The sequence below is a fragment of the Cryptotermes secundus genome, unplaced genomic scaffold (assembly GCF_002891405.2).
Source record: "Cryptotermes secundus unplaced genomic scaffold, Csec_1.0 scaffold56, whole genome shotgun sequence".
NCBI lineage: Eukaryota > Metazoa > Arthropoda > Insecta > Blattodea > Kalotermitidae > Cryptotermes > Cryptotermes secundus.
In genome coordinates this window covers 22,353-36,568 of record NW_019744407.1, presented here as the reverse complement: position 1 = coordinate 36,568, position 14,216 = coordinate 22,353, and the positions used below count along the sequence as shown (strand labels likewise).

Sequence of the window (14,216 nt, the reverse complement as noted above, 5' to 3'; positions counted from 1 at the left end):
CTTGCATAAAATGCGAACGCACTATATTTCATTTTTTACAGGCAATATATATTAAAATGCAGTGTTGGAGTTTACAGGCCTCTATCTCATTTATAAATTTATAATTTATAATCTTCTTCTTCTTAGTTTTATAAGGTAGATCCAGGTTAGAGTGTTCTGGTGTAACCTGTCCATAAAAGCATAAATAATAATATCCTGTTCTTCATTCCTTTTCTGTCCACTTCCGTTTGTTTCCACTGAGCCACGAGGCTGTCCCCCATTATACTGGTTTCTGTATAGGTAAAGTTGTCCCTGTGCTTATCTAATTAAGCGCTACACCATGAAGGTGTATGGGGGAGTGGATGTATAGATCCACATTTTCTTGATGTTGGTACTAGCTGGAGGTGAGTGGTCAGCTTCACGCCCCGGCTGCTTTACCCCCGGGGAAAGATCTCCCACTACCCATTGGATAGGAGGTTGGGTGGACCCCAAAGCTGGTCTGGATGAAGTGTTTGACACCCCCCCCCGGTTGTCCAGCCCGTAGCCAGTCGCTATACCAACTGAGCTATCCCGGCTCCCGCTTTCTGTATATGAGAAATAAAATTTACAAGGCACTGAAGTAAATGAAATTGCATAGTTTTACAAAATATTCTTGTTTTAATGCCCCTGTCAACTTCAACGTATACTGTTGACTTCACAGTACTTATGTACTTCGGAGTATATTTAATTTTGTATTTATGGGTATGGAGCTTTCAAAACTGTCATGTATAAATGTCACATATATGACTGGCTATAACAGTGTTGGTGTTGTAAACAATATGTATCTATTAAACTCCATGGTGTTAAGATTGATGACTTGTAACAGATAAAGTGTGTAAAATATCAGCAGTACAGCCAGTGAAGAGCCGGTCCTCATGAGCATCTTAAGTATTTGTATGGCATAGTAATAGAGCACATTGAATTACCTGTTTGTACTCCTCATTATATCAGCTGCTTTAGACTCATAGTGTATTCTCATAAAATGGTAAGATCTGAATCTAATTGTAATGTACATTTGTGTAGCAGAGAAATGTAAGTTAGATATTTTCCTGTGGAAGTATTATCTTGCAGTATTAAGTGCGAAGGACATTTTTGGAAATTAAAGGGACAGTAGTCTGGCTTGAGAAAATATAGTAGTCATTAAATCAACACATTCTTTATAAAACTATTATGTTAAGTACATTTACACAAGTTGAAAGTTTTTATATACATAATGTGTCATAAAATGCTGTCATAAACATCTATTTGTGCAACACTTCATTCTCTCTTAAATAGTTCATTGCATTTCTCTCTACACAGAGAGGAACACATAACCATAAATTTATTAACACAGTTATAAGTACTCAGCACAAGAACTGACACACATTCAACAGTAATACTTGTCAATGGAGCTTTCAAGAGATCATCATTATAGCTAAAGAACTTTAAATTTAACACTAGTGGAATTAACAGTTACATCATTTGTACAATCTGTCAGCAGCCTAATACATAATAATACATATTTACAGAAAAATATATACATGTATTTTGCAACAAAAACATATTCTCTGTGCTTCCTGATACTGGCTGCACTGAACTAGATAATTTATGTAAATGATGTCTCAAAATTTGGCCCAAATTATTACATAAAAATGTGGTGTACTATATAAATCAGCATCTTTATCACTGGTTTTGTGTACATAATAGTGGATATTAAATAAGTATGAATTCAAAGTGTAAAATTTAAAGGCAATTATTTCTTACCATTTTCAAATTTTTTCACATCCTCTCTCAAATTCTGAGACACTACTTGCAACAACAAGGCTTCAAACAATGTTACATTTATGGTTTTAGCATCCCTATATATAAACAGCGTTGTTGCAACCAACATAACAGTTGTGCTAGCTATCCAATGTGCGTTTGTGAAGTTCTGTAGGCCTGGTCATGAAATCCAGCAATGGCTGATATTATGTTTTACTGCTTTGTTACTGTTGCCAAGGGTTATTATTACATTATAAAGTTCATCTTCATAAGTTTGACTGATGGGGGTTTCCATAGGCTTATTTCTTGAGCTAACTTATAGCAAATTACCATAGTAAGGAAATCAGAGTAGAGGAAAATTGGCTCAGTGTAGGCCATTGGGCGATCTGAGGTAAAAGTCTTTTACATTAAAAGAAAAATCACAGTAAAAGTATGCAAGGCATCAACACACATTTTCATGATTAAGAATAATAACCTGAAATGTGTTGTCTGTATGTTGTGAACTTCTAGCAGTTTAAATTATGAATGAATTAAAAGATATTTCTAGAGCTGTGTGTAAATTAAAGCTGTTATTTTGCTTTCTGAGTATGTGTAGTTTTTTATTCTGAGGCTGTCTCTGAATCACAGCAGTAGATATGTGTGCATACTGCTCCAGTTCAGTATATAGTCGATATGTAAAGTGGGTTTCATCAGTATATGGTTATTCTGTAATTACATTAAAGCTTCAAGAAGATACTTTGGAAAGTCATCTATTAATGTAGGAGTAGTCACACAGGAAATATACACTGTGCAGGTCAGTTACAACTGTCACTTCTAGGAAGGATAGTGTTCAGTCTTGTGTATGCTCCCATTTCCCCCCACCCTTCCATCGCTTTACTACTGACAGTAGCATATATATCTTATTTCTGACTATTAAACATGTTTTATAACTTTCTGAGCCTCTCTGTGACTTCCTGGTTTGTGGTAGAACATTATTACCAGGTACTGAAGAGTACCAGTTTCAGTAACTGAAACCTTGGCGTGCCTACATGTAGTTTTCTTTATTTTCACATATTTTTAACAGCCAGTGCTTCATCTCTATATGCAATTGGTTTCACATCCTAAAAGTTATCTTCCTGTTACCTTGTATGATGAATAGTAAGATAAAATTATATAGGACCTGTCCTTAATTCAGTTTGTAGATCAAGAATGGTAAGACATCCATTATGACAGATGTTTTACTTTTTAACTTGAGCTTGAACAAATTTCCTATTTTGCAATTTTATTTTAAAAGGGCTAGAAGAGTTTGTGTTGTCCATTACATTGCTGCCAGAAGAACACCACCATGAAAATACCACTGCTTCATGTGTGCTGATGGTGTGGAGAGGTGCGTACCAAGGCTCGCCCTTTCTTACTGCTGGAAAATGTAAACCAGGTACCAACTTTGTGTCCCAGTGAGTGAGTTGACCCATGTGCTGGTTGTGGCCCACTAAGGCTGTGATGACTGGACCCTGCTTCTGACAGATTCATGCTATATCCGGAGTCCTGCTTATAGTTCTTACCTGAGAAAAGAAGCTCATATTATATTTGGGATTTTCTTAGTAGAGGATTGATTTTGTGGATATACAGTTTGAAGTTATGAGTCTAGCAGCTTCCTGGGTATGTCTTGATTACCTTCATGGAGTTCATACATTTCTGTGGACACCTTTCGGATGCCTGTATAAATACAGGATCAGATAGATCTCATCTTTGATATTTACATTTTACCCTGTACAGGATGACAAAGTTCTAGGATTAATTCTATAATATATGTGTGCTCCTTTTGTCTTCTTAAATGGAAGCTGTATCTCAATGGCAAAGTACCTATACACATCTTTGCTGGTGCACTAGGTTCATCTATAAACTGGTGTTGAACTTATGAAGCAGTACAACCTCTGCACAATATAACGTCAGTTGGTTTAACTTTATATACAATATTTTAATGAAACATGCAGGTTGTGTTAAATATCTTGATTAGTGTTCACAAATATTTTTACCATCTAACTTAGTTCAGCATTTTGTATGTTATGTGGAAGAAAATGCATTTTGGAAATACTTCAGTCTTCTGTAAGGGATACTTACTTCTGGGCTTGCTTGGTGGTCTTCTCTTGCAACGAGCAGCCATTCTTGCCAGTTGGCGAGCCGTCGGAGGGAATTCAAGACCATCTTGACGATCTTTAACTACAAGTCGACGTTCCTCTGCCATGGCCTGTAGCCATCGTTGCTTTTCTTCTGCTGACCGACAGCAAAATAGCAACCACTTGTCACGGATACAGCTGTATACTTTCAATCCATGCCTTACCATTACGCCTAACTGTGGATCTGAAAACATATTCCTTTCATGTAATTTAATTGTTATATGTTAGACAAGAGTTCTGTCTTTAATAAACTGCACTGTATGGTGTTTAAAGAACATAATATAACAGGCAGAAAATATTTCCAGTGCTTCCTTTAAGTCAGCAGGACAATATACCGTTTTAAGAGAAACAGAATAGAGTGGAACAGATTAGCTGTTGGTTAGTGCTAATCATGTAGATTTAATAGACAGGAACATGAAAGCCATAAAGAAAACAGTTGTCAAGATCCATGTTCATCTGAAACAGACTATGAATATGGCCATGTCTTGTAATATAGGACAACATCAGCTGGATCCACGATTAATCTATACCTCTGAGTTTGTTTATTGCTCCCTGTCCACACCATTATTCTCTTTGGCCCTCTCTCTCGGCAGTATTCTTTGCATGTTCTTCTCTTTATGCCTCTCTATTTCATTCTCTACCTCCATATGTACTACCTATCTTTGTTTATGTATGTCATCTGCACTTTATCCATTTGTCTCTTACCTATTATTGTTCTCTTTGCTCACATTCACTATCTGTCAATCTGTGCATATCTTCCCTACCTCATCTTTCCCTGTTTCCGTTTCTAAATGTCACTTGCTCTAAGCTCCACGTCCATGCTGCAGGTCACTTCCCCTTTTGCAAATTCTGAGCATCTTCAGTTACAGGCTGTTGTGCACAACAATGCAGTTCATGTTAATGCTCTGTCAATTTCCCCCTGCCAGCCTGTGTGTCACATATTTATTTTGATCTGCCTGTGTTCCTCTGTGTTTCCATCCTCACCCTCTGAATTGTTCACTTTCCAAGTCATTTCTTATGTTCATCTCCTTTAAATATCTCACAGTCTCACCTTTTCTCTTAAATTATTTGCCTCTCTGTCCACCTCCAAGTGACACTCTTTCTACGTCTTCTGTTCTTTACATCTCAGTTGGTGATGGAAGGGGAAGATGTTGGACAGTTGTACCAAATTGTGTGGAAGAAATAGTGAACTTCTTAAAATGGAATAACACTGTACAAAAGGCATATATTTCACTTTGAACACATTTTCTGTTTCTCACAATATTTTTGCAATATTTTAAATTTTTGTAAAGTGCATCCCTTCCTGGGATGTTTCTTCTGAAATGTGGGTGATGTACTCTTGAGTCATGCTTTCAGCACAACTACCATGTGCTGTCTCTTTGGTGTTCCCAGAGGAGAAAGTCAGAAGCAGTTAGGTCTGGTGCATGAGGAGACCAGGGCACATCATGGTTAATGTAATCCTATTTCGAATGAAAAGCTACCTCACTGTCCAATGCTCCATAGCAAACTGAAGTGCAAAGTCACTGCTATAATTATAAAAGGTTATCAACTCTGTCAAGTGTTTTTTTTCTCATTTTTAATCTTTCATGCTTTACATGCTGCGGTCTGAGAGACCATCTTCCGAAGGATATATCAGTACATACACACAATATTATTACAATGCCATGAATATAAATTCTGATCCTTTAAGAACTACAGCAATGTGCATGAATACATTAAAATATTGATAAATTATTATAATTTTAATCATTTATATATTATAATTTGTATTATTATATTATAATTTATAATAAATAAAAATTATAATATTTATTAATAGTGTGACAGGTGAACCCACTGCATAGAGAAGTGTCACTCCCTTGGTAAAGCATTGTCAAGACATTGTGCTGACAACCAGCATCTATTGCTAGTCAACAGCTAGCAATTCCTAGGCAATGAACAGACCTGCTAACAAATATTCTAGCTAACACGGGAAACAGAACTCTTTGACAAGGCGTTCTCTCGGCGGTACACTAAGATCCACTTAAGAGGGTAGACTGCGACAGAGCAGCTCAGATCCGATGAGAACCAGGAGCAAAGACACTCCACCGAAAACAGCAGTGCAAAAGAGGAAACGCAGAGAGATTATGGACTAATCAGGTCGCTTCATCTGAAAGGGCGTTTTTGAGTGATTGTAACTGTAATTGTAAATGAATAATTCTCCAATAAACAGCATCATCTAAAGCAGCAACCCACTAATTATTTGTTATGGAACCCTAGACACCTGACAATAATATATAAATATAATATAAATGTAAATTATTATAATTTATAAATATTTTAATACATTCATGCACATCACTGTAGTTGTTAAAAGGGTCAGATTTTATATTCATGGCATTGTGATGATATTGTATGTATGTCTGTATTGATTTATTCTTCTGATGATGGTCTCTCAGACTGAAACATGTCAAGAATGAAAGATTAAAAAGGAGAAAAAAAAATTGGTCACACTGGAAGCTATACAGAGAGGAAGAGAATCAGATGGGGAAAAAAGGAATAAGGGCAGATAAGAGACACAGAAAGCAGAAGAACTGAGAAAACAGAGACACACAGAGATCAGCAAGAAAACAGACGTGAGAAATGCAAGTAAATGAGACAGCGAACATATATAATTTTTACTGTCAATGCAACAATACTTTATTTATAAAGCACACACTAAATATTTCGACCTCAAATGGGTCATCTTCCGGTTCTGCAAGTTTCTGACATACTATTACCGAAACATGTAGTGCGTGCTATATATGTTTTTTATTGCTAGTGGGGTGGGACTAAGCCCCTTCTACTGCGGCCACTTCTGGCCTATTGTACCAGCCACAGATGATAGTTGAGGGTGATTGAGGAGCAATTGGTGGAATGAAGATTGGCAGGGGAAACCGAAGTACTCAGAGAAAACCACTTTGTCCACCAGAAATCCCACTTGACCAGACCCGGGATTGAACCCGGGCTGCCTCGGTGGGAGCCAACAACTAACTGCTTGAGGTATGGCGCGTGCATGCCATATAAATAAATAATAAAGTATTGTTGCATTGACAGTAAAAATTATATATGTTCATTGTATATATACAACAGGATACAATCCTTAAAAAATAGATGAGACAGCCTCTATCTCTCTAACTTGATGACATCCTCCACCCTCTTCAGCCCTTTGTGTCAGTCTTTCACCCTGTCTCTAGTGATCTGCACAGAAATGTATAGGCAGAGATATGTGGTCCCTCACTATCACTACCTCTCTCTTACAATCTATCTCTGCCAGTCTCTCTCCCTACATGTTCACTAAACTGTCTACTTTCAGCTTTTCATTCTGAGTTGCTCACTGTATGCCACAGACTCCCATATGCATGTATGTCATGCCCCACTCTTCCTGTCTGTCAACCTCACACACGTTCTTCATGCATCTTGCCAGCGGACTCATGGTCAGGTGCAAGATGCTGAATCTCTGTCGCAAGGACTTGTGTCCAAAATCTGCTCTATGGGTAACACTTCATACATGGGGGTTAGTTCTGAAAATTGTTGTATCAAACAACCAAAAAACAGGAAAAAATAAAACTGCAGATAATGAACGATCTGTACTTGTAGTCTAAGAATTCACGTTAACCTTTAAGTCCTCTCTGTATCCCAGGCAACCAGAGGCTGGGAAGACCACATGGAGTGGTACTTACCATTAGAATACATCACTAGACCTCTGTGTCCCCCCCCACCAATTTGTATCTCTGTATATATTGCTCTCTCCATGTGTCTACCCAAACCTTGATATCCCCTGTGCTACTTCATACTGGGAATGAGATGGGAAGACGGAAAGAGGTGGAGGCTGACAGAGCCTGGTATGAAGAAATGCTACTAAAATGCACATAAAGAGACAGAATGATAAACAGTGCTGATGTTCAGAGATACAGCAGGCAAAGAACTATATATGATGGAGAGCAAATGCAGGGCAAAGAGAGAGACATATAGAAAAAGACAGGTGGAATGTTGTGCGAAAGGGGACAATATCTTTAAGTCTCCAATGTCAAATCTTAAAAAAGAAAAAAGTTTAGGTGGTGATACTAAGTCAAAGATGGGTGGACAGATAGGCATGACAAGTACACGTGTTTTTTTTTTTTGGCTCTAATGGGGATGCCTAATGCACAATAAGTACAGGACATTTCTTCATAATGATAAACACCAGCAAAAGCTACTTCTAACTAAAAAAGACATGGCAAGAATTACTTTTTACTGAAAAGGGCAGTAGGTCTCAATTAAGGTTGTTACCAAGAGCAGCAATAACTTCTTCTTCTTCAGTATTTCTACTAGTAAGAACTGGCACTAATATGCAACTGCATGAGCAGAAGCAAAAACAGACAATTACGAGTAATATAAAGGTTAACAGAAGGAAGCAGGGAAGTCAGCAATGAGAAGGAAGCTCAGAAAGAGAAAATGTGAAAAGAGAATGAATGGTAGGAGACAAAAGGAAGGATGCAGTGACTGATTGACAGAATAATAACAATCTGGCGTTAGGAGTTACATTATATTTACTGCGTCTTATTAAACAGACATTTAATGTTTATCTGCCTGCATAACCATACCCTGGTTTTTAAATTATTAGATTATCTGGCAGACCATACCATTTCCTTAGTATTGCTCTGCATTGCCCTGCAGCAAACATGCAAAATGTATCTTTTACATTACATACTTGGAGAAATGTGTCCATAGACTTCAAACAACCATCTGGTATGGTAGACTTCAAAACAGTCACCAATACAAAGCACCACAGCAGGGTAAACTGAGTAAGAGATCACCACCTATAATAGTTTGTCTATCACTGCATGCCCATTCACTGTCATGGAAATGTGCCTAGGGACTTGCTCCCTAGTAATCGATGTCCTTCCAGTTTTGAGAACATAACCTTGGAAACATGTGTCATCTGTTGGCTATCTTTATGTCATGATTTGTCCTGCATTCTGATGACGAGACAGCAACATATACTTAGTTTTCTGTTTCTCATCCACCACTGCCCTGAGCAAACCTGCCCTATACATACTTCTAACACTCCAAGTACTCCAGCCAGGTGTGAGGGTTCTTGTGATGTTTTATAACAAGCTTATTTATTTTTTAAGGCAAGAAGTTGTTAGCCCTACACCCAACCCCCAAGCTGGAGGACCACCCCATGTTGGCTGTCTGCTACTGCTTATCCAATATATTCCCAGCTACCCTCCATATCTGGAGGCTGTCCCCTCCATCTGCAACCCGAGGACATGCCATGGTGACAAGGGACCCAGCCATCAGAGTGGCTATATAAAACCTGTAGTAGCAAACCATTAGCTCTTTATCATTAAAAGGAACAGTTGTTTCTTCACCTACCTATTGTATGAAAGGTACACTGAAGAGGAGGTACACTTACTGCAAGTTCAGAGTTCAAAGCACTATGAAACAGCCACTGTTCGTTACACTAAATGTAGCCCTATTAATTTCCCATATTTTAAAGATCATACAACAGAATGTATGAAAATACACAAAACTGAAGTAAAGGAATGTTCAATAATATCACGAAAGCCTGGTAGTTTTTTAACTTCATACATAGGTGCATGAATACGTTCTTAAAAATCTAGTTCATTCCGTCTTTCTAGCTTAAGAACTGCAGCAGTAAAATTTACTTTCCAACACTTATCATAGAAGTTCAAAAACTGTGTTTTAATACAGGCCAAGAGCAGAAATGGGAAATTTAAAAACCAGGCAGCTAAAGGCTAATTTTTCCTTACCTTTTCCATCTGGAACGTCAACGACTTCACTTGTGTCTAACTGTATCCGTCCTTTATATACATAAGTATTCCTCTTAAGGATGTCCTGCAAGAATGAACAGAAACAAATTCACACAACAATCTTCAAAATATTTAATGTATTTTATGTGCTTTTATTAACCTCTGCATCTACCACTTGATGGTGGCATTTGTATATTTTATTATGGAAAAATTCTTAACATTACTTAGCTTTCTGATTTATAAGATCAGTTGCATTCTTCTAAATCATATAAAGTGAATTTTCATATTTTTAAAATTTTAATGAAATGTACCTATGCTTCTTTAAGTGCCACACTATAAAGACATATGTGGGAAAAAGAGGTAAATTTCCAAACATTCTTAAACTCAGCACTAGATGAAGGTGAGCAGCCACCTTCCTGGTCAGGTCACTTTACTCCCAACAGAACACATCCCAATACCCATCTGATATAGTCGTATCGGTGAATAAGAAAATCCCACCTCCTTCCATGAACTGAATCCTGGTTGTCCACAGAGTAACCAGTCATACTGAGCTACACCAACTAATACAATTCCAATAAACATAATCATACTCAGTCCACCATATACCATCTCATTTATAATAATTTCCATCATCACTGTGCTTAAAAATTAATGAGAATTATGAAAACATTTTCAATGATAACATTCATATGCTTCATTTGTGCTGTCAGGCACTGGAATTGTACTTCCATCATCACAACCTATCCATATTAACATTATTGTCCATCCATGCTCTGACGTTTAAAGTGTCATCTCTTTACGTATCATGCCCAGCCAGTTTGAATCTTCTTGAAAAGTATGAAATTCTTCAGTCAATCCATCTGTCATGTAGTTCAAATACTTTCATTAGCACCTCATTTCAAAATACTCCTTACTTTATTTTTAACCAAGATTGAGACACCAAGTAAAATGTAAAGCAAAAGTTGCCCCTATGTTTAATAAAATATGAGGCTATGAAAATGTATGGGATCATAAGTTGATCACCTCCACCTACTGCTGAGATTAAGACCATGTCAAGTTTTACCTTTTATTTCAGAAAATGTATGTATGTCAAAGTATGCACTGTGACATCATCTGGCATTCCATCTGATCCTTCTAGCAAACAGAAGAATAGCCACAAGAAAATGCTAGAGCCCACTACACTCAGCTATAAATGCCAGTCACTTACCTTCTTACAATAGACAAGCTGGTGGTCAAAGAGGAAAAGTGTAATGTTATTGGTCCACATGCCAGTTGTGACCCTCACAACCTCTCCTTGATGGATCAATTGGGAACTGTGCTCAATCAAGTCTTCACCCTGTGACAGAAGTAACATATGACATATAGTGTCATAAAAATGCCAGTCTGCGATGGTCATGCATTTGGCTTTTAAACCTGGGAACCTTCTTGCAGTTCATCACCATCATTATAATCATAACAACAACAATAAAACTAATTCTGGGCAGTAATATGTCAAATTAAGCTTGCATCTGAATTCAATGCATCTATGCAACAATGTATGGCCCCTTGTCCAAAAGTTAAGTAACACACACCTACAATTCACAGCTTTGGCATATTCAGTGCAGTGCAGTGCAGTGTGAATCAATATTTTGAATCATATGCATTGACCATCCTGTCAATGGCAAGTAGGTTTATGTTCTATGAAATTTCCTTTCCTTCATATTCCTCTGACCTTTTCTTTTCTGAAGTAATGAATTCTGTTTCTTTTAAAAATGAAAATTAATCTGTGAAGTAGGAAATAACAAAAATGAGACTATATGGCAGTTTTAATTCTCAGATTTACAATACTACTTGCTTTCTACTGGAACCTAGGCAGAGAAGTATAAGCATTTTCATATTTTTAAAATAAATTAAAGAACAACAACAAAACACAAATCAATGAATAACATATCACCTAACTGATAACAGTCACTATGTTCCAAATTGGTAAGAATTTCACAAAGTCTTTAACACAGGTAAGTGAAGAGAAGTGTACTCCTGGTGAGACTTACATCTAGCAAGACATCTCAATGGCAAATCACTGGAGGACCAAACCAGATCTGCAATTTATAATGCCATAAAATCCTTTGAAATGAAGAAAGATAATTTTAATGTTTCTTTACATAACACTAAAATAACTGTGCTGCAATTGTACCAAAAAGTAAGGAATCTCTCTGTGAAATGTGCAAAGAGCATAGGTCTTAGCATCAGAGAGCTACAAGAAAGTATCAGCAAATAAAAATATAGTTGATCATATGGATAAATGCATAATTAGCAGAAAGAAAAACCTACATTATGAAAGTGTACAAATTCTGCAAAAAAAAAAAAAATGTTTCAAGCAGCAGGATGACTCTTTAAGAAAATCAGTCTGTTTTTTATTCAAGAAATGGAAGATTATACAAGATATTCTTACTGGGCATCAATGGTGGCATAAAGAGCAGTTTATCTTTGTTTCTTGAGGAAAAATAATTCTGGGGACAAAAAAGAACTATAATTTTCTATTGATGAAACTTGGTTTCATACACTCTATGCAGTTCACAGATGCTGGAAAGATAAAAATGCATGTATCAGAGGTGTACAACAACTGCAATGCCAGAAGTCAAAGTCACAATGAAATGGACACCATCAATTTCACAAAATGGGATAAGAAATCAGTTAATATCAGGACTACCACAAAGGAGAAATGTTGTTCCAGACAATGATCCTTACCACAATAAGCAGAACAACAAACCACCCTCAATAAATTCACTTAGGTGTGCTAAACAGCTGTGGCTATAAAGCAACATATAGTAGAGCATAGCTATCAGGAAATCTGAACTACTTGCGCTTTTAAAATGCAACTGTCCAGGAGCAGTGTTTTCAACTGATGAACTGTTGTGATAGAATGGGTTTACATGGAATATGTTAAAGAAGGACTGCAGAAAGAAATCTGGATAGAGTCTTTATGACAGTTAAGATCATTGAGTTTTTGGACTTTGCCCATTGGCTGGTATTCTAATGAACACTAAAGAACACAATGTTTTGGAAACTGGATCTGTTTCCATCCTAAGGTGGGGGGTGGAAGACACCTTCTCTGTTGGGTCCATTAGAAAAAGATAACCTCTATCAGTGGACAGGTCAGCTCTTTCTAACGGACTCAACAGAGTAGGTGTCTTCCACCCCCCCTCCCCCCACATTACGATGGAAAAAGATCCAGCTTCTAAAATAGTGTGTTCTTTATTGATCTTTAGAATACCGGGCAATGGGAAAAGTCCATAACCCCTGTAATCCTGAGTGCCATTCATCTCATCAAAACCCTTTAGAATCTACTTGTGTCTCTGTAAGTATAGTAAAATACTGAAAAAGCAGCCCTGTCTGATGAAAGCTCAACTGGTAGTGCTGACGAAACATCTGAATACATGATAGAGGGCACTGTGCCATTATAAGTAAGCTGGTAAGTCAGACACATGAAACATAACACCAAGTCCAAAGAGGTACTGCTCAGATCTGACAGTAATGCACTTGTGTGTTTCAGTAGTCGTAAGATACTGATGGTACCTATTTTCTTCCTTCTGGTTTCAAAACATCTGATTCCATCACCACTGTCCCAAGTAGGCTCAATGCTTTTTCAAGTTACAGTGGAACCTCGCTTAACGAGCACCTCGCATAATGAGCAAAACAAATTGTAAATAACTGACTCGCTTAACAAGCGACGTTTCGCATAACAAGTGACGAGAGGGGAAGTCCTGGATTGTGCGCTTGCTACATCAGTCTGTGTTTAGCACTTCTTCCGCTAGCATCTTAGTGTCGCTTGTGATCACATGTTTTTCCAAACTTGTGATTTTTTTTGTGCAAAGTTTAATAACCCTTGCAAAAATGTCCCTGAAGAAAGAGCCACAAAAAGACAGCCATAAGAGAATAAAAATAACTGTAGAAATGAAACGTAAAAACATTGAAAAGCGAGAACGAGGTGTGAGCGTGGCTGATCTAGCACGTACATACAGTCGGTCTACATCACCGATTTGCACTATCCTCAAGAACAAGGACAAGATTAAGGAGATAGATGCTTCAAAGGGAGTGACAAGACTATCTATGCAACAGTTATGTATTCTCGACGATGTTGAAAGGTTGCTCCTCATATGGATAAACGAAAAGCAATTGCAAGGCGACACTATTAATGAGAACATCATTTGTGAGAAGGTGAAAGTGATTTTCGTCAACCTCGTTAAGAAGACGCCAGGATCATCGATGGCCGAAGAAGAAGCATTTAAGGGAANCGATTTGAAAATTAAACCGCTGCTTGTTTACCATTCAGAAACTCCACGAGCCTTCAAGAAGTGTAAAGTCCTGAAGAGCAGGCTAAATGTAATGTGGAGGTCCAACACCAAGGCTTGGGTGACATGTGACCTTTTTACTGATTGGATCAATGAAGTGTCTGGTCCTTCTGTGAAAAAATATTTGCTTGAGATGAATCTGCCACTCCATCTCTTGCTTGTTATGGACAACGCTCCTGCCCATCCTCCAGACC

At 37.5% G+C, this 14,216-nt stretch overlaps 1 protein-coding gene across 1 annotated transcript in view; it reads right to left on the bottom strand.

The window, feature by feature from the left end:
- Nucleotides 1-1,158: 1,158 nt before the first annotated feature.
- Nucleotides 1,159-14,216, bottom strand: part of LOC111874660 (rho guanine nucleotide exchange factor 4) — a gene marked incomplete at its 5' end in the record, with an annotated part of 33,540 nt that continues 20,482 nt past the window's right edge. The window contains 4 exon segments of the mRNA XM_023870353.2: nucleotides 1,159-3,299; nucleotides 3,859-4,098; nucleotides 9,692-9,776; nucleotides 10,899-11,027. Coding sequence (XP_023726121.2) covers nucleotides 3,100-3,299; nucleotides 3,859-4,098; nucleotides 9,692-9,776; nucleotides 10,899-11,027 — 654 coding nt within the window.